The following is a 21,197-nucleotide window of genomic DNA, read 5'->3' as shown; positions in this document are numbered from 1 at the left end:
TTTTGCAGGAATAACAAATAAAATGCAACTATATAACAAAACAATTTTAATATCAATATCACATATTATTGAAAATGTTAGCTCCTCACATCGGGACCATACGATGTTCATATGCTTCATAAGCATTAAAGAATAAAAAACATACTTCATAAGCATTGCATACACATTAAATCTTCACACCTCAAACTAATAACTCACCCTTTGAATAAACTAAACAGGTTTATTAAATTTCAATATAATCTCTCGACGATAACGAATTACGATTTAATTGCAAAAGTCGAAGTGAGTGATTAATTTTTATAATTTGCCTAAATTTTTTGTGTTTAAATGATCAAATAAAGTAGCCAAGCTAAAACATTTAATAATAATCAACTTTCATCATTGATTAGCGTGGGTGAACATCAAAATCTCTCAACCGATAATTTATTCGGGTATTGATTTGACATTGACAGGTGAACACTACTCAGTGGCCATGCAGGTGTCTAATTGACCGGATTAACTTGTTTGTTTATATAACAGTATTATATATGGACTAATGATTACAAATGAGAAGGCCGGTCTTATGAGGTGATATTTTATTGATTTTGATTACACAAATACACAAATAACGGCCGGTATCCGGTTTAAAGGGGTGGCCGGTTTTATAAGGTTACCTGACCGTTTATTTACATACACGCCGGCCGGGACTTGCGGTTTTGGCCGGTATGAAGGGAGAACCGGTATTAAGAGGGACCGGTTTAGAGAAGTTTCACTGTATGTACTCTTTGCAGATGTTTAAAGGACATATTTTTAGGAGTATGCCTGTGTGTTTAGAGTTTATTGTGTATTTTGAGTCAGCCTAAATTTTATACAATTCTATGTTATTTATCAAAAGTTTTTTTTATTTATGTTATTTGTTTTGGTTTACTGTCTGTGGCATTAACAAAACCTACGGTACTTTCGTTCGTGATTTTATATCTGAATGTATAATTTATAGGACATGTATGTTTAAATCATATTTCATATATATTGTATAACTATTTTGAAACCTAAGTTCTGAGCATCATTTTTAACATTGAATGTTTGAATGAATTGTATGAAATACTAACTACAAATCGTTAGATAACTGTTTTTAAATCGCTTTGATATTACATGTACATGTTGGTATTTTTTTTTTAAATTGTTCCAATATAATAACATTTGTTAAAGAATAATAAAAAAGATACTGATCAAAGATAATAAAAAAAAATAAACAATGACCTTTTTCTTGAATCTATACTAATATATATCATTGGACCATAATGTGTACATTGTATGTCTCATTTTTTTATTGTCTGCTAATATCACACAAACCCATTTCAGCATCTGATTTGTGGATTAAGTTCTGAGTTCTTGTTAGGTATGACTAGACTAATATGAACAATCTTAATATGCATGAATATGACATTGTCTGACCACAACTTCGACCTTTTCACTCGGTTTTGAAAATAAATATAATTGTGTCCTTCACCTCAAGAATTATACCCTCTTGAGAATTTCAAATTGATGTGCAGGAGACTTAAAAGTTAAAAGTAAAATCACAAAAATACTGAACTCCAAGGAAAATTTAAAACGGAAAGTCCCTTATCTTATGGCAAAATCAAATGATAAAACACATCAAACGAATGGACAACAACTATCATATTCCTGACTTGGTACAGGCATTTTCAAATGTAGAAATGAATTTTGTACATTATAGGCTAGTAGAAAAGTAGGTCTGGACACACCAATTTCGGAGACGTTTGTACAAATATCAAGTAGAGGGTGTCAATAAAAACGCTTCGAATATTTATTTCATAAATTCCAAATGTAAACTAAAGCAAATATATAAATATAAACATCTCGTTATTGTTTTGATTAATCCTTCTTCTAGCAGAAACAATGTTTAATCGGAATAACTTAAAGGAAATACGAAATGGATTATCGTATATTGTTTACTTGTTGTTCAGTATGTTTCATAACCCAGGTCGTTAAAGCCTACAAAGAAAAATATTATAAAGTACTAACGTAAATAGCATGCGTCTTCGTGGACATAGAAAAATTCATCAAAGACATGCAAGTTCTTATTTAACGTACAAAGCGTGAGAAAGGACAATCGCAATTTAAAAGTGATTAATGTAAACCAACATACTCATTAATCTTTTTTAGTTCAGTTGACAGTTTATTAAGTTTTAAATTTGTACTATAGGGGATCTAACAATTAAGACATTTGTACACTTTTGAGACTTAATACACTAGCGTACTACCATGTAAAAGTACTTTCATCATGAACTTACCATATTTTCTATGGGAAGAAAAGCTGTTCCTCAGAAACACAAAATTGTTAGACAGTCGAATTTAATGCAATGTTTTGTTGCCTGTTCAAACGTGTACCCCGTGTTTGAATTTTGTTTTCATTATTTACCAAATGGTAGCTCTGTTATAATAAATGTTTGCTTTCAGGAGGTAAAGAATAAAGTAAAATCACTAAATTACTGAACTCAGCGGGAAATCAAATCGGAAAGTCCCTAGTCACATGGCAAAATTAACTGACAATACACATCAAAAACGAATGGACAACAACTGACATATTTCTGACTTGGTACAGGCATTTTCAAATGTAGAAAATGGTGGATTAAACCTGTTTTTTAGCGCTAATTAACAGCTCTCAGTTTGTTCGACAGTCTTATCAAATTCCGATATATTTACAATGATGCGTGAACTAAACAGACATAATAAATAAAATAGTAAAAATATGGGTACAGCAGTCATCATCGTGTTACAATTTTAAAAGAAACAATTTCGCGTGTCTGACGACATTTGAAGAAAAATGAAAATCTTTTAATTTCAATGTGAACATTACTATCGCAGATATTCTTTTTGGCATTGTAAATCTAAACAATTAAAATGAATTACTTCTGCATTCAACAGGATGCAACAGTGCTTTATCCTTACTTGTATTCCATCATAAACAGGTTTGCAATACTCTTGCACAAACGTTTCCGAAAGTGGTTTGTCCAGACCTAATTTTCTACTAGCATGTAACGCTCCTTTTCCATCAAATGGTACATAGCAAAGTCTTGTCGTCAGCTCTTCGACTGGTCTCAGAAAAGCGGGACCGCCAGCCATTACCTAGATCAACGTTTAAACAAGTATTGTTAAATGGTGCTAATGATTTTAAAATAGCAAGAATAAAAACATAACATTAGGTGAAGAAAAATGAACACACAACTTGACTTGAGTATCACTTAAGTTACCATTAGTGCACAATAACTAATCCGAAATTACAAGAACTGCTAACAATATCGGAGAACCCGAAATCATTGACAATTTTGTGTAGTTGTTTGACTATTCATTCTTCTTCTCTTGTGCATCATTTTCCGAATTTTTTGGTCTATGGTCTTTTATTTCACTTCGTTATTTTCTTCCCCTTTAAACAAAAAACTGCGTCAGTATCCCAAACTTAATATAAAAAGTATTTTTGTTGGTTAAAACTAAAACATGTATAATCATTGCGATTGTATTAGCAATTTTATGAGGACAGACAATGAGGTTAGAGATTACCTTGTTTTGTAAAGTAACCGGCTGCATTTATGTAGAGAATTCAAATGGACTTACCACAACGGAACATTCGGCTGTCATAGCTTTACACATCTGTTCACATGTCGCAATTCCACGTTTGTTCAACATAGCTCTCATAATTTCAAAATCAGGAAATATGTAGTATCCACTTTTAGGCACGACACATCTCACACCAACAGATGTTAATTCCCTTGAAAAATTTTAATTGTCAATAGATGCTATAAAATCAACCAGACTATAGTTTAACTTAATGGTAAACAGTTGAAACCAAGTTTACCAGTACTTTGACATTATTTCATAGGCAATTTTATTAATGCCAGAGATTACACCTTAACATGATATTTTATTTTCTTAGATACCTTGCTGTATTTGGCAAAACTTTAAGGAATGTTGGTCCTCAATGCTCTCCAACTTCGTAGTTTATTTGGCCTTTTTAACATTTTTGGATTCGAGCGTCACTAATGAGTCTTTTGTAGACGAAACACGCGCCTGACGTAAATATAAAAGTTAGTCCTAGTATCTATGATGAGTTTCTTTAGTTGTAAATGCATAATTTGAATGTGAATTTTCGTCCATTCCATTACTCATTCCATAATTAAATGCCTGTACCAAGTTTAAATATGGCATTTGTTTTTCATTTGTTTTGCATTTGTTTGATGTGTTTGAGCTTTAGCTATTGCCAAAATACAGTGGAGATCACTTCTGACCTCTCATTTGAACTGTTTGAGCAATCTGTCATAAAACAGTTCAATCTAGAACAGTTCTAAGTAGAACGGTCAGAATCATTTCTATGTAGAAGTGTCCAAATCAGTTCTAGTCGTAGAACTGACCAAATCAGTTCTTACCGTAGAACTGTCAGCAGAACTGTCTAAAACTTTACTAGTTTACGGTTTTGAATTTTCCTTGGAGTTCGGTGCATTTTGTTATGTTACTTTTTGATATGTAATGTGGGGTGCGGTAAGGTAGACAGACTCGAGTCATTGTTATAAATGTACTAAATTATTAAACTGAGGTCTCGCAGAAGTTTAATGAATGTCAGTCCTTTACCGTTTCACAGGTGATATCGTGATTTGGTTTACCGCTATGAAGTTTCAGCATATAGCAAAATATCATGTTAAATGATCTTTTAACACGATTAACTTTTAGTTGTTACAACCAAGTTATATATTATTTATTTAAAAATAAAGCAATGTAAAATATATGCAGACTGTTTCTGAAATATGCATGAATTCATAACCGGTGTTGTTGGGAAAGTCGGGTTGTTCAAATTTCGTTTTACTTCTTGTTTGTCAGCCGTCATAGAGTTATCTTAAAATTGTAACACTTCATCAACAGGTCAATTACCAACTCGTTTAGAGACATAGTCCGTTCTGTAGTTACCAGTGTCTTCACTCATGACCATTACAATAAAATATGATGCTTCAGATTTCTATTTTCAATATATTTTTTAAATCTTGATATTTTATTGTAAAATAAATTTGATTTTCTTGTACAATTTGCTTTGATATAGTTCCATGCCAAACTAGCTTACTATGTAATGCTTTAATTACCTTTGACAATAGTTCCCTACTGTCATCATAATCCTTGAACAATGCTTCGTGTAACTGTCTATTGCATCAAGATCTTGAAACATCTAAAATTTAAAATAAATGAAAGACCCTTCGTTGTACTCTAAAATACAATACAAAAATTGATTTTCAAATGTACTAGATTTCTCATTCAGTCCTATAAAGCAGGTTTATGATACTCTAGTTTTTAATTGTTTAAAGCCAAAACGAACGAAATGAAATATTGGTAAATTCCCGAAATCTGTCGAATATTATGATGGAGGGACATTGGTAATATGTATGTTTTTTAATACTTAGTTAAGGTAGATTTATTCAAAAGATAATGAAAATAATGCTAAATATGTTTTGTGCGTTCAACGCGTGTTTCGTATTAACGTTTAAAAAGAAGTCGTAAACCTTAACACTTGGATCCCAGGGAATACGTAGATACGTTGGGCGTCATATGAATAAGGTACACTAAAAAAAAAAAAATTAATCCGAAGTCAACTTAGATGAATATTTCTTTATTATTTGTTAATGGTTTTGAACTAGCTGTCAGATACATTGTAACTACGGATACTCTCAGATCTGTTCATTGCGTCTTTTTGTGTCCGGATGTACAAGTACTCGGCCATGTCCACTTTTTTTTGTCCATCTGATGAGTTCAGCCTTTTTCAACTGATTTTCATAGTTCGTTCTTATGTTGTACTGTTATACCACTGTCCCAGGTTAGGGGAGGGTTGTGAACCCGCTAACATGTTTAACCCCGCCACATTATTCATGTATGTGCCTGTCCCAAGTCAGGAGCCTGTATTTCAGTGGTTGTCGTTCCTTATGTGTTACATATTTGTTTTTCGTTCATTTTTTTTTATATAAATAAGGCCGTTAGTTTTCCCGTTTGAATTGTTTTACATTGTCTTATCGGGGCCTTATATAGCTGACTATGTGGTATGGGCTTTGCCGTACAGTGACCTATAGTTGTTGATGTCTGTGTCATTTTGGTCTCTTGTTGATAGTTGTCTCATTGGCAATCATACCACATCTTCTGTTTTATATCTGACTAAGAGAATTGTAGAGTTTTAGAAATGTACGTTATAAATCGAAACACTGACTCTGATGTAATGATACTCTAGGAAACTAATCATCTTCATAATTGGAAGGTCTATAAAACAAACCACAAACTGTCGGCAACTTTCGGATACAAACTATTTTCCTGCACACATTATTCCTTTAAACTCGGTTCAAATTACTTTTCTTTGTTATAAATCATTCATTATAAAAAAGTAAATTCATATGCCAGTTTTACGAACATAAGTCAACTAAAACCTTAATTATTTACGAACAATACTAATTTAAAAGTAGTTATGATACCTTTGTAATAGCATACTGCATTGGAGCTGGACAGCAGCTGTATGTATGGCTGGCAGCACTACGTACAGCTTTCTTTAAGGATGAAAGCTCTGTAGGGAAAACATGGTAACCAACCTACGAAAGGCATACATTCTATTATGATAGTATTCACATGGTAACTTGGTATTGTTCATCTTACTACATGTGTGTCTGGAATCTATGCCGTACTGAATACAAATTATGAGGAATAGCATTTTCAATTACTTTTGTGAAACTTTATTGCTGCAATCAGAACAGAAACTATATTTTAATATTTTTTCGTGTAAGATAATTGTATTTATTGTTTGTATCAACGAATCAAAACATAACCTTACAAGTAAATATATAAAGAAAATTAGATCTAGGTCAAGCTGTCAACCTTTATAGCCATTACTAACAGGTATGTACAATGTATATTAACTTTATTTACAAATCATCAAATAATCTTTCATTTTGTTATAAAAATGGTATGAATAAAAATAAGCAGTTTGTTCCTTGCTTTCCGAAAATATCGACAGATTATCCTGACAAATATATTGTAATCCGTTATGATTTGAATACATACTTTTATATACTGGTTAACTTACTCGCCATCCTCCAGCACTGGCCCATTTAGACAACCCAGTACTTAATATTGTACCCTCAGGATAATACTGAAAAATAAACAATATTCAAGCTTTACACAAGATTATGTATTAGTTTTGTTGTTGTTGTTTACTTCAATTAGAAATACTTGTCGGTTTTGTGCAAAAGAATAACATCAGCGCAGTCGTAAAAAGTACATTCAAGTGAAACCAAAACAGACTAAAGAGGTATGTGAGGTAGATCTTTTGAAAGTAATAATGACTTGTACCTTTACAACTGCTAACAGGGCACTACTTGACAAATAAATGACAACTTTGTAAGATTAGGTTAACGCACATTAGTCACAGCAGTCAATTCTTACCTTTAAAATGGAGGTGTGATCTTGATCATAATGAAGTCGACCGTATATCTCATCACTCAACACAAGTATGTTGTTTAGACGAAAACAATCACTGTAATAAAATTTAATAAAAACAGATGTCAAAATAGTTAATGAAGAGGTTAAATTATTTGTTTCATAGTGTCATATCATAAGATTAAACAATTTACTATATTAGTAGTTATTGACTTTATAGTTGCTTACATCCACGCAAGGATTTGTATAGTCTTACTATACAAATCCTTGATCCACGTCATTTTGGACAATTCCACCTCTGCATACTTTAATAGTATCATGTAGATTATGATGCGATATTGTTCTCATGGAAAAATCTTAAAACATAAAAGTTGAGAGTAATAATGAAACACTAACTTTTGTTACTGAAACTGTACGAATGCATCGGCCCCCTGAAATCAACTGCTCTTTAAAATTTAAGTTTTATTCAGCAGTGCTGCCAGAGGGTTGTTATTTGTACCCGTGTACCAATAAATTCCTACTTCTGTAACTAAACATGAACAATCACGACCATCTACTACTTCCTTACCATAAGGTCAAGTAAAAGTAAATGAGTGTGACTGGGTAAAAGCGGGGTTTGAGGGGGCGTGTTAAAGACCACACTTTGACCTTTAATGGTTCACTTTTACATATTGTGACTTGCATGGAGAGTTGTCTCATTAGCACTCATACCATATTTTCTTATATATATTTGTCACAAATGTTGGTAAAGTTTGGTATACAACTTTGGCTCGTTGAATAATAACTGTAAAATATTATCTCTTTTATTGTACCCTAAATATGGGCATTATGTTTTCTGGTATGTGCGTCCGTTCGTTTGTCCGTCTGTTCATCCGTTCGTTCGTCTGTCTGTTCGTCCGTCTTTCCCGCTTCTGGTTAAAGTTTTTGGTCGAGGTAGTTTTTGATGAAGTTGAATCTAATCGACTTGAAACTTAGTACACATGTTCCGTATGATATGATCTTTTCAATTTTATTGCCAAATAACCCCATTTTCACGGTCCACTGAACATAGAAAATTATAGTGCGGATGGCCATCCGTATACTTGGAATAAATTCTTGTTATTTATATTTCAACGAGTCATAGTTAAATACAAAATTTTAACAAAGTCTGTGACATTTATAATTAAGGAGATTCAGAAAATAAGCAACTATTATAGGTCACTGAACGGCTTTCAATAATGAGCAAACTCCATACCGTATACGAGATGTAAAAAGCCATTACTATATCTATACCTTAAATTAACTGTGTCTCTTTCTGTTGGTTATTTGCAAATTCACAAAAATCTGATGAATTTTAAAATTTTGTGTAAATAGACATAAACCACAGCTATCTGTCCGACTTCAATTTATCCATCTGTCTTTTGATTTACACGCATCAAAATAAGGAATTTCCTCAAAGTTCATGTTTCAAAATAAAGGATATTTTGTTAAATCGGTTCATTAGTTCCTTCTTTCTCTTTTTTTTCAAACATACATACCTTAATTTCTTAAGTTCTTCTCTTGTATAACTGGTTCCTGCTAAAATACGAAATTTCTTATGACATGAAACCCAAATCAATAACACATTCTTGTTTAATATCCATTCAAACATTACGTTATTTGTAGCATTTCGTGTACTAGTATCCAGAATATGACGATGGTTTACAATACGATTTTTTTCACATGCGATATTGATAATAAAAAATGAATGTGCACTTTTGTTGACCCTAAAATTATAAAATTATACTTGTGTGTTTCTTGTGTAAATGCATACAGGAATTTTAAGAAAATGATATGTATAATGTGACAATAATATTCGCGGTTATCAACCATTTGTGAACGAGTTTTCTAAAGACAAATAGAACACGAGATAAAGGCCGATTAACCTAAATGAGAAATGCATTTCTGGAAAATTTGGCAGCAAGAATTTAAGCAATAGATGAATTTTGCAGTTTTATCAAAAAGCTTCCTTTCCATTTGAATATTTGAACGAAACATTTTAAAAAAGGTTGAGTTTATGAAAAAAAATCTTCAGATGAAAGTGCTGTATATATTTAATGGCCGATCTGATATTACACAGATGGATATTATGAATAAAAAAAAAATATAGACTTAAATCGGATGATTGCTACACGTATTAGGTCTAAAGTTTAGCTGTATACTCTAATAAGATGCTGACTTACATGGATTATCTGGATTATTCATAATGATTATTCTGTTTTTGTGGATTTCATTCTCTCTAACGACCTGAAAATGATAGAGAATATTACAATTAAGTTGACGATCACATGTATTGGCTTTAAAGGTGTTGGGATGTACAAGTACCCAGTCACGTCCACATGATTTTATCATATGTATATCTATTTGTTTCTATCTGATGAGTCAAACCGTTACAACTGATTTATGTAGATCGTTCTTATGTTGTACTGCTACACCACTGTCCCAGGTTAAGAGAGGGTTGGGATCCCGCTAACATGTTTAACTCGCCACATTCTGTATGTATGTGCCTGTTCAAGTCAGGAGCCTGTAATTCAGTGGTTGTCGTTTGTTGTTGTGTTACATATTTGTTTTTCGTTGTTCATTTTTTGTACATAAACTAGGCCGCTAGTTTTCTTGTTTGAATGGTTTGAATTGTTTGAAGTGATTTCGGGGCCTTCTAAAGCTGACTATGCGGTTATGGCTTTGATCATTGTTGAAGGTCGTACGGTGACCAATAGCTGTTAATTTCCTGTGTTATTTTGTCGCTTATGAACAGTTCGAATGGTTTTACACTTCGGGTCTAGTCAATTTTTGGTCCCGTGATAGATTGCTAGTCGGTGTGAGCCAAGACTCTGTGTTGAAGACCGTGTTTTGACCTATAATGGTTTACTTTACAAATTGTGACTTAGACACTTCCCTACGTTGTCACTTGATTTCTAAATATTAAATATTGAAAACACTCGGCAACTTGACATTTTATTTGTTTTTATATTTACCGTGTCGAGAGTTGAAATATCGTATCTATGTGGTCTAAACTGCAATGTTATTAACATTGTATATCTTATATTTAGATTTCTTACTATTTGCGGTTTTTATCCTAACTATTTGTAAATCGTGGATATGTTCCGGACCATATGAGTATTTGGACCATACGCGTATGGTCATGACCATATGGGTATATACTCATATGGTCATGACCATACGCGTATGGTCCAAATACTCATATGGTCCGGAACATATCCACGATTTACAATGGTCCGACCATACGCGTATGGTCGGACCGTACGCGTATGGTCGGGGTAATTAACAGGTACATTTAAATGCTTAACTCTTCATATATAACCCTTCTAGATGTCACGTCATTAAAAAAACACTACCAAAAGTCACGCAGTAAATTTCATCACTAGTCTAAACTATTGTAAACACATTTTTTGTCATTACCGATAATAAATCATGTTTAATATTACGAGTGAATGGCAAAATGTCGACCTGGGAAGATAACTTTCAAAAATATTTTAATTAACTGTTACACACGAAGTCAACTGTTTTACTATAACCTGACGTAAAAGTCGACAGGATAAAGAGTCTAATAATTTGCTCACTTTTGAAACTTAATATAATAAGCATTAGAAGTGCAAAATTCAGAATTTTTATACTTATATATAAATACGTGTTTTGCTTAAAAAAATGAATGACGTCAACGGCAAGGACAAAAGTTCATTTTTTAAAGTTGTCTGGTGATATGATGTACTTCAGTCATGTTACGATATTGGAGATTTAGAGGTTTTTAAAATCACCGTAGACACATCGGAATGACTCAGGCCCCAAGAAAAGCTATGGTACATGTACCATGTGGAAGTAAATGTCACCCTACGCATACATGCAAGAATGTAACTTAGCCATGAAAACTAACTTTAGCATCGATATTTTATGTTATCTGAATTGTAAATAATACAATTGCATGTAGTAATCATTGTTTTTTTTATAAAGTTTTCTAATGCATATTATTGAAAAAAATACCTGTATGGTCCAAATACTCATATGGTCTGGCCCGTTTATAACCAAACGAGTATATACTCATATGGTCCGACCATACGCGTACGGTCGGACCATACGCGTATGGTCGGACCATATGAGTATATTATTACGCATATGGTCATGACCATACGCGTATGGTCCAGATACTCATATGGTCCGGAACAGATACATGATCTTTGATTTAATCAGTTGTTATTTATTGGCATAATATTATTTCAACGATTTCATGTATTTTGAGAGGGGAAATCCATATTTCCATGAAATATTCACGTGATAGTTAATACAGAGTACATTAAATCACCCGTCAGCCTTGACATTTGACTCTATTTTTTTTTTCATTAAAAAATTTCAAATATTTAACTAGTTTAGAGACCCAAACAAATTAATGTACGTTGTTTCATATTCTACACAAAACTGTTTATCTACAGATACCTTTTCGATATCCTCTGGCGTTATCTTCCATTCTTTGTCTAGTGTTGTGTTCACAATGATTGGGTTATGGTAAGACAGTTTTGCTTGGGGATGGTATGTTGTCCAAGACGGCGATATTATCAATACGTCTATAAATATAAAATCATTACACAATTCTATGATTCTAAATTTTGATTGCTAATGATGAATGTGCAGATCGTTTTGTATTTCTGTATTTCTTTTTGTTTGTTTTTGGTATCTACAAATTCATTCTACATTAAAATAACATTAATATCTAAAATTAAAGATTTGCACATAACAAATAGGTAACACAATGTTTTTAAAAAACTTAAAATAAATCTTGCGTAATCAAGAATCATAAAACTTTGTAGGTTTGCCATTTTTTTTTAATTTGGTATGACTGAACGATAATAAAATTATAAAAAAAAGTCTTCTTCAAATGCATTCTTCAAGGCGATATCTAGTTTCGATACAAATCGTCATTTTAACTTCATTTGTTGGGAATTAATGATCCATGTGACAAATGTAATCAATTATTTAAAAGAAAGAGATCTGCATATCAACAAATTGTCATGCTTCATGTTGACAGTCACCCAATCTCTTTAGTTCACTGAGATGGATTTTAGCCAAAAAAAATCATTAGAAAAACGTCAGAAAAAGACCATTCTTCACTTTTAACGTGAAATAGTTCTTCCATTACGTAAACATGGTAAACAGTTTAATGATATACAGCAAGCTATCACTATCCTACCTCCGTTAAATATTTGTAGCAGGAGAAATATTAGTTCTTTACTTCCAGGCGCAACGATAATATTGTCTGGGTCAATATCTAAATCTTCGAAGTGTTTATGGAATTTTGCTATCGATTGACGGAGTTCCAATGTTCCTGAAATGAAAAATCATGAAACCTGCCAGTCGTTTTGTTATGCTTCCACAAAATGGACTATAAATGACATACGAAAAAAGGATTTCTGGGCCTATTTTAGGTCCGTTTTGAACTTTACTGTAACCATAGTTATATGTGCTGTGCCACGGCGGGCTATTTTGGCCCTGTTTCATTATATTCTTTCTTATCACGTCTCTCCGGAGCAGAACAGTGTTTTTTGTTGATTGGTGTGGTCTATTGTACATTCAAAATGTTTGGCAAATACAGGATATTCATATTTTATAATTTTTTTCACGCCATATTTCTATGTTAGTTACTCATCTTACTTTCAAATATCTACACGTATTTACTTTGTTATGGATACCAGTTGATAAATTCTTATTAAACCCATCTTTGTTTGATTAGTATGTGTGCCCGATTAATGACAAGGACGTAATGAACCTAAACGTGATAAAGTTATTGACTTTTGTGTAAAAGACAAAGATAGGTGAATTGATATGTATACGGTATAAAAACCTGATAAACTGGGTGTAATTGTAACTAAGAGTTGGTCATTACGTTCACAAGTACTCGTTCACTGGATACAATTTTAACAAGCGCATTAGAAAACGAAATAGTATTTATTAGTCTAATGATATTAGAAGATCACATACTTATTGAATAAACACAATGCTAGTATATATGTGTATACCTGCTAAAATAAAGCCTCTCAATGCAAGACAAATATGTTATCATATGAGTTTTTATAACATTTTTAAAACAATATCATATTAAGTTATACCAAAAGTGAGTATTTGTTTACCTGCAACTGGTAAATAAGCATTTTCTCCTGCATACTCCTTTAGGGCCTCAACCGCTGTTTCAATGACAGGAAATGGTGACTGACCGAAAGCAAAGTGGTATATAGTTTCTCCTGCAGCTAATCTTTTCTGAATTTCTTCATTTAAAGACAGATTTGACGCTGGAGAATAATTCTGTAGGTCGGGTCGTACAAGATCGTCCATTGTTATCACTTTCGCCTCTTTTGTCACTATATTGATTGTAAAGTGTGCTATGTATTCACACAAATCTTTATCTGACACTTGAACGGTTTAAATCTTAGTTAAGAAAAGATTCGTTATTTCAGCTTTGACTATCTATTGAAAAGTACACACTATATCAATCTATTTTTAACATAAAAAAACCTTTTGCATGATACGATGCATATTGTCATAGTATTAATGCGTAATGCAGAATAAGCTACATTCAGTTCTAAAGAACATATAGTGGATACCTAATGAAAGGAAATCGATTTGTTTGCAGCTCGATTCAATACATGACTAGATCCATGCGGCAATGTTTTAATGATCTTCAATTCCAAACAAGTAAAATTAAGCATGACTTTTATTGTGTTTTTTTCTGTCGGCTTTAAACATTGCGAAAGAATCTGAGAGAATTTCGATATAAATGAATTGACACTTTATTATCAAAACGATGTATTGAACTAGTTCATTTTTGGTTAAGTATGTATGGTTTTGAATATTACAGATACAAATGTAAAAACTGTGTACTTATACACAGTACATGTACTACAATCTGTCGATAATCATAGTTTGACATTGCACAAGGTCATTTTTTTCTCTGACTGTTTACGACGCCTTTACACTAAATCCGTTGGACGTAGAATATGTATGATGATTGAAATTTTAGTCTCAGATACATGATTTTTTATTTGTTAATGGCTTTGAACTAGCTGTTAGAAACTGCGAGTACACAAATATCTATTCCTAGTGTCTTTTTTGTTTTTGGGATGTACAAGAAACGGTACACGCCCACTTTGTGTTTCCGTTACATATATTTCGATTTGTATCCATCTGAAAAATTAAGCCTTTTTCAACTGATTTTTATAGTTTTTTTCTTATGTTGTACTTTTACACCACTTTCCCAGGTTAAGGAGAAGGTTAGGCTCTCACAAACATGCTTAACCACACCTCATTCTGTATTTGCATTTCCCAAGTGTCAGGAGCCAATTTTTTTCTTGGTTGTTGGGTCAAGTCTGTCATAAAAGAATATTTCGTAAACTGTTTGGTTATCATTTAGGCAGTTAGTTTTATATTGAGTTGTTTAATTTTTGTGCGTCGGGGACCTCTTATAGCCAACCACACGGGGTGTGTTTTTCTTGTTGACGGCCTTACGGTTGCCTAAAACGGCTTACACCCACATCATTTGCACTGTGGTGGATATTTGTCTTATTGGCAATCATACCACAACTCCTTATTTTTTATATTCTTACCAGACATTCTCCTATAATAGCAACGAAATATGTTCATTTCACCGAAGACCGTTAGGTCTTTATACATACTTGTTTGGTTTTATTTAGAAGTTCTATGGGCGTTAACCCACATTCTGGTTTTTTTTCTGTCAGAAGATGAGTATGATTTGCATAGAAGAAATATTAGAATTGACGGGTTTTCGAAAAGAAGTATTTAATTTATCCGAATTTTTAGGAATAAACTAGAATGATTGTGTCCATGGTACAAGGATGACCGACTCGCACTATCTTGTTCATTGGATTGTGATATTGGGGTAAAAACTATAATTTGGCATTACTATTTGTTGTTTTTGTTGTTTTCATTTGGAAATAGTGTTTTCTGTTTTTCATTGACTTCTTTTTATCCCCTAGTTTCGCATCACAGCGCCTCTTTTTTAGTCAACTTAGTAACTTACTCGGAGAAAAGGGTTGCATTTGCTACTGAAAAAATTCGAGGACTTAGTTTATTCAGGAGACATTTTCTTCCATTTGTAAACTTTCATGGTTAATGATTCATGTTATTGTTTATTTTCAGACACAAAAAAAAACCCAAAACTTTATACAAAATTACAACTGAAGAGTTCGTTTTACAGTAATAAAACTATAACATTGTTGGAATTGGGTCGAAATCAATTGTCATAGTAAACAATAGCTTAGTAACTTAAAACGAAGTAACGTATTATTACGAACATTTAGCAATGAAAATATTTGGAATTAGATTCTTCATAAAATAAAAAATTGAGGACATTCAGGATGTAAAATTAATGAGTTACCTCCCATTGTCCACAACATGCACATGTTATTGTATATCTCGCGAACTTGTCACCTATTCATTATTGCTTAAAAGTCAATTTGAAAGCTTACTTTTCTTATAAGTCCTACGTGTGCATGTGTTATTATAAACATTGAACTGTTGAGTTGAGCTACTTTGTAAAGATTAATTTGTGCATGGTGCAATGCATGATAAAAAAATATTGAACTTAAGTGCACTGTGATAATTTGCCAAAGATTGTAAGAACGACCGAGGATAATTTCCACGATCGCTTTTGAAAAGTCAAAATCAAAAACTCATTTAACCAATATTATATATATATATTGCTTAGACTATTTCTCCCTTAATGGTGAATCTGCTTAAGAAAGATTGAATGCATTATACAGAAAAAGAAATTTAAATCGCTATTTCCCCCGTAATTTGCAAACAGCTGCTATAGAGCAAAGACGTTTTCATTTGTATGATGGATTTATCATTATTTTTTAAAGTGTTCATATAAAATAATGCTATTCCAAACAAACCCAAAACAACGAAAAAACTAAACTCACCAGCGGCCATGTTTTTTTTTCGATACACAGTTAACAATTTTATTTACGTTTTTTATAAGTTTATGTATGCTGTACATGTCATACCTGAAGAGATTTTTTAAATGGTCAAATGCATGGTTGTTGAAAATAAACTTATTTTTAGTTAAACCTTAACGGCCTTTTTATTTACATTCAGGGTAAAGCCGGTTATTAAAGGTATAATGAATAAAAGGAGATTTGCGTATATGTATGCCAATAAACCTAGGCAACAGTAGTTCACAAATGCTTAAATCACAGATTAGTTTGTGTATCTTTATCGTTGACTTTTCGTTTAATATAAGAACATCTGACATTCCCGCCGGCCCCACCAACAAAAACATAATAATATCGGTATGAAAAAAAGAGAAAGGATAACATAAATAAATTAAATAATGCATAGCTTTAACCTCTATGGTAGGCGGATTTCCGTGGTATTAATTTTACTCGCAAGATCAAACCCTTAAGCCCGAAATTAGAAAAATGAAAATTGAAATAGAAATTGAAAGACTCTTGGAAAATTGCCAAGTTGTGAATAAGCACCAGTACATTCGAGCTGGTTAAGGTGGTACACACCACTATGTCTACATGGAGATTCCACTGTAAATATCAGCAGAACATTTTTATTACCTTCTTTTCAGCTTCTCACACTCAAAGTTAGTGTCTGTCAAACTGCTATAAATCCAAGTAATTTTTTCCCCAAAAAGCGTGGTACATTTTTTGAAATATTTATATTTTGGTCAAAGGGTCATATATAAAAAAAAAAGAAAGATATGGAATGATTGCCAATGAGACAACACTCTACAAGAGACAAAATGACAAAGAAATTAACAACTATAGATACATATTTTGTCAAAAATTTATGAAGAATTAAAAGAGCCAAATTAATTTTAATCAAGGTGTTTAGTAAAAACTTAATATAGATGTGTTGCTTTATGTTTAGAAATAAGAAGATGATATATAATAGATAACTTCCACCACTTCGATATCGGTTGATTTTTATTTGCTGGTGGTACCATCTCAATCGAAAGCATAAGAAGGCAGGTTGAAAGTATTTATTTGACTAAAATGTATGTCTCATTTTTATAAATTTATTATTCAAGCATTTACCCCAAATTTATAATAATAGTTATATTTCCCTTGCGTTTTTGTTTGTTGACGCCAATTTTTTAAATTTGAATGGTACCAAAAAAGCAGAATCTTGTAATGATAATATAACTGGACCAATACCAACACTATGATGTATTGTTGGTCGTCGATGATTTATCCATAGTTTTAATATTTTCCTAATATTCAGTGCTGAGGTATTTACACGAGTATAACTGATCTGCTTAGAATTTTTTAAATTATTAAAGTATATTATTCTCAAGAAAAGTTCCTTAGTCTATGCAAAATATCTACTCTCAGATTTATGTGTTTAATTCCTTATTATACTTTAATTTATGAATAGTGTTACATTGTACAGGTTATCAGTCAGGAGTATCTAACAGTTATCTACAAGAAAGTAGAACAATGGTCGATAATGACAAACAGAACAAATATCATAACAGTGACAGCTTCAGGTAAAACAGGAAATCTAAAACGGACAAAAGTCACATTAGTGTCAGTATAATGATAGTGTAAAGTAATATCACAAAAATACTGAACTCCGAGGAAAATTAAAAAAGAAAGGTCTCCAATTAAATGGCTAAATCAAAAATTAAAACGAATGGATAACAACTGTCATATTCCTGACTTGCAATTGGTAAAGGCATTTCTTATTTACAAAATCGGGGTTTGAACCTGGTTTTAAAACTTGATAAATCTCTCACTTGTATGACAGTCGCCTCAATTTTCCATTATATTGGTATACGAGTTTGCGAAAATCAGTACCGAATAACTAAAGCTTTTAAAAGTTGCAAAACAGCCAGATGGATAAAGACCTTGACTATACAGTTTTAGTTTAAAATGCCGTACTGTGACCTATTCTTGCATAAATCCACGTCATTTGGACGCTCATTGATAGTTGTCTTCCTCCAGTTAAGGGATCACAATCTACTGTCTAATTATTTTAACACTGTCTCGTGTATATTACACAATTTCACAATGAAAGCATTTTACAAACGGTGTAGCAAACGAAAACATTACAAAATTTTTCATTTGAAGTTCAATTTCAATGACATTCACATTTGAATAGATTATACCACAGTTTTACATTCGATTTGAAACTAGAATGAGGATTTGACGCATTACAGTATAATTATGAAGAAAGGCAATCTTGACCGTGTTTAAAACTCTACACGGCAACTGCATCTGCATGGTTAATTATGCTTCACTCTTATACAACATTTTACAATAAGAGATATTTATTTTTGACTTTTTTGTTGTATGGAGGCCGTCTAATTGAGGTTTGATGTACTTTTCTTGTATTTTATATGAAAGGATTTGTGTGCATTACTCTTAAGTCATTGAGTAATTCAAATCTGTTCCAGAACATTATAAAGAAGTAAATATACAAGGCCTTATAACCAATGCTGTTTTTGGAGTTTTTGGAGTAGCTATTTCTATTATGCTCATTAGGATAGATTATTTCTATTATGCTCATTTGAATAGATTATACCACAGTTTTACATTCGATTTGAAACTAGAATGAGGATTTGACGAATTACAGTATAATTATGAAGAAAGGCAATCTTGCCCGTTTTTAAAACTCTACACGGCAACTGCATCTGCATGGTTAATTATGCTTCACTCTTATACAACATTTTACAATAAGAGATATTTATTTTTGACTTTTTGTGTTGTATGGAGGCCGTCTAATTGAGGTTTGATGTACTTTTCTTGTATTTTATATGAAAGGATTTGTGTGCATTACTCTTAAGTCATTGAGTAATTCAAATCTGTTCCAGAACATTATAAAGAAGTAAATATACAAGGCCTTATAACCAATGCTGTTTTTGGAGTTTTTGGAGTAGCTATTTCTATTATGCTCATTAGGATTCTTTATGGTGTCATCAAACGACGTGTGAGAGGTTGTCGCACAGGCTCTGAATGTGAGTATGATACATTTAGTCTTCGTACACAATATGTTGTATAAGGAACAGCCTAAAATTCTGACAATAATTAAAATGCGTAGTTGTAGTGGATACAGTGAAGAAATGCCACACCGATTTAGAATTTGTTTGATGTTTTTGAAATATCAATCATACATTGCTATTTTAAACAGAAAAGGAAAATAATTATGATCAACACCAGAAAGTCTTAATTCTAAAACTAACCAACTCTAGATGTAAAAAGAGAAGTGTTCCTTAGTCATGTACACATGTACATGTGAACATAAACTAATGGATGAGTATGATCAGATGTGAAGTAAGACGTGTTTGAGAATATGTGGATATTTTATCATGAAGTAAAATAACAAAAATACCGTAACCCGAGAAAAATTCAAAACGGGAAGCCTTAAAGCAAATGGCAAAATCAGAAGATCAAACACATCAGCGAATGGATATCAACTGTCATTTTCCTGACTTGCTACAGGCATTTTCTTATGAAGAATACGGTGGATTAAACCTGTTTTTTTGTTAGCTAGCTATACTGATCACTTGTATGGCAGTCACATTAAAGGAAAGTATATTGACATTAATGTGTGGACAAAACAAACAGACATATAAAAGGTAAAATTTACAACCGTAAGAATTAATAATTCATTTTTTTCACATGGTCCATTAATACATGTATTCCTAAGTATGATTTACATGCTTTCCCTCATTAGACACCATAATTACTAAGTGTATAAATTTGTTTTTAGATAGAAGAGGAAGCGCATTAACCTTACACAATGGTCCACCACCAACTTATTCTCTACTATCAATAGAAACAATTCCGCCGACATACAGCCAAGCTTGTAGTATTATTGGTTATCATCCATCAATAGGAAACATTACTCAATCTGAAACAAGTAGGAATGATTCGTTTTTAAATGTGGAGTATTCAAATGAAAGCTTTGATGTCGATTTTACAGCCTTCCCATCACCAAGTGGAGATTTTTAACATACATGTATTTATAAATCTACATTTAGAATGATTACACATAAATTAATGCTTTGATTGGTGTATGCCTTTAATTATTTTCCCTCTCAAGTACAATACTTGTCCGCGTTTACTCTCATCTCCCGTGTACAAGAATTGTCCATTCAATAGAATGTTTTTTTCTATCAAACATTGTTACGCATTTAATACATTTAATTTGGATGTCGGATAAGCATAGTCTTCCCACAAAAACAAAACTTTAAGGCATGTGTATCACATAATAATTTCGTATACATGAATCTTGTTCTGGAGTGCCTACCTAGCATAGGGAAAAAAGTGGAAACTTTCTACAAATCCTTAATTTCAGCAGTATTTATATTTTCGAAGGAAATACACTTTGATATAAATAAAAACCAACTATCCATATAACTATTGAAGGTATTTCCACTTCACATTCTGATAATCAAGGTTTGAATAAACTTTCAAACTAAAAAAAACATTAGTAACAAAAACGGTATCAAAAGATATTTAATATTGAACTAATTCCACAAATATATAGTCGATTGTTCTACTGTACGAAATTCTAGGGATAACCAGCTACATCAAGTTTGAAATAGTCACTGACGGTGTAAACTGGCATCTTCAAGTTTTACTGATTCCTAATGTATTTTCTTTAGAAATATAAAAAAAATAATTGGCTATAATAATTTCCGGTGAACAACAGACCACTTCGGGTCTCCTATGACAACGTTTATA

The 21,197-nt window shown here is 32.2% G+C and overlaps 1 protein-coding gene across 1 annotated transcript; it reads right to left on the bottom strand.

Annotated features, from left to right (window-relative positions):
- Nucleotides 1-1,793: 1,793 nt before the first annotated feature.
- Nucleotides 1,794-13,971, bottom strand: LOC134707209 (aspartate aminotransferase-like). Its single transcript, XM_063566791.1, has 12 exons — nucleotides 13,611-13,971; nucleotides 12,674-12,808; nucleotides 11,923-12,050; nucleotides 9,657-9,720; nucleotides 8,973-9,012; nucleotides 7,462-7,552; nucleotides 7,103-7,168; nucleotides 6,498-6,611; nucleotides 5,130-5,212; nucleotides 3,616-3,769; nucleotides 2,953-3,129; nucleotides 1,794-1,995 (listed from the first exon to the last, which is right to left on the bottom strand). Exons 1-12 carry the CDS (start codon nucleotides 13,810-13,812, stop codon nucleotides 1,939-1,941), a joined length of 1,311 nt encoding a protein of 436 aa, XP_063422861.1. The 5' UTR covers nucleotides 13,813-13,971; the 3' UTR covers nucleotides 1,794-1,938.
- Nucleotides 13,972-21,197: the final 7,226 nt, after the last annotated feature.

Source organism: Mytilus trossulus, chromosome 2 (assembly GCF_036588685.1).
Source record: "Mytilus trossulus isolate FHL-02 chromosome 2, PNRI_Mtr1.1.1.hap1, whole genome shotgun sequence".
NCBI lineage: Eukaryota > Metazoa > Mollusca > Bivalvia > Mytilida > Mytilidae > Mytilus > Mytilus trossulus.
Note: the sequence above shows the minus strand (reverse complement) of the source record. Positions and strands in the feature narration are given on the sequence as shown.

Excerpts from the sequence above, each read along its gene's own strand:
- LOC134707209 (XM_063566791.1), bottom strand. The coding sequence starts at position 13,812 with ATGGACGATCTTGTACGACCCGACCTACAGAATTATTCTCCAGCGTCA. Across the intron at positions 9,013-9,656 it reads GAATAATCCAGATAATCCAT|CAGGAACCAGTTATACAAGA; the intron begins GTAAGTCAGCAT and ends TTCGTATTTTAG. Across the intron at positions 5,213-6,497 it reads TGCAGTATGCTATTACAAAG|ATGTTTCAAGATCTTGATGC; the intron begins GTATCATAACTA and ends TTTAAATTTTAG.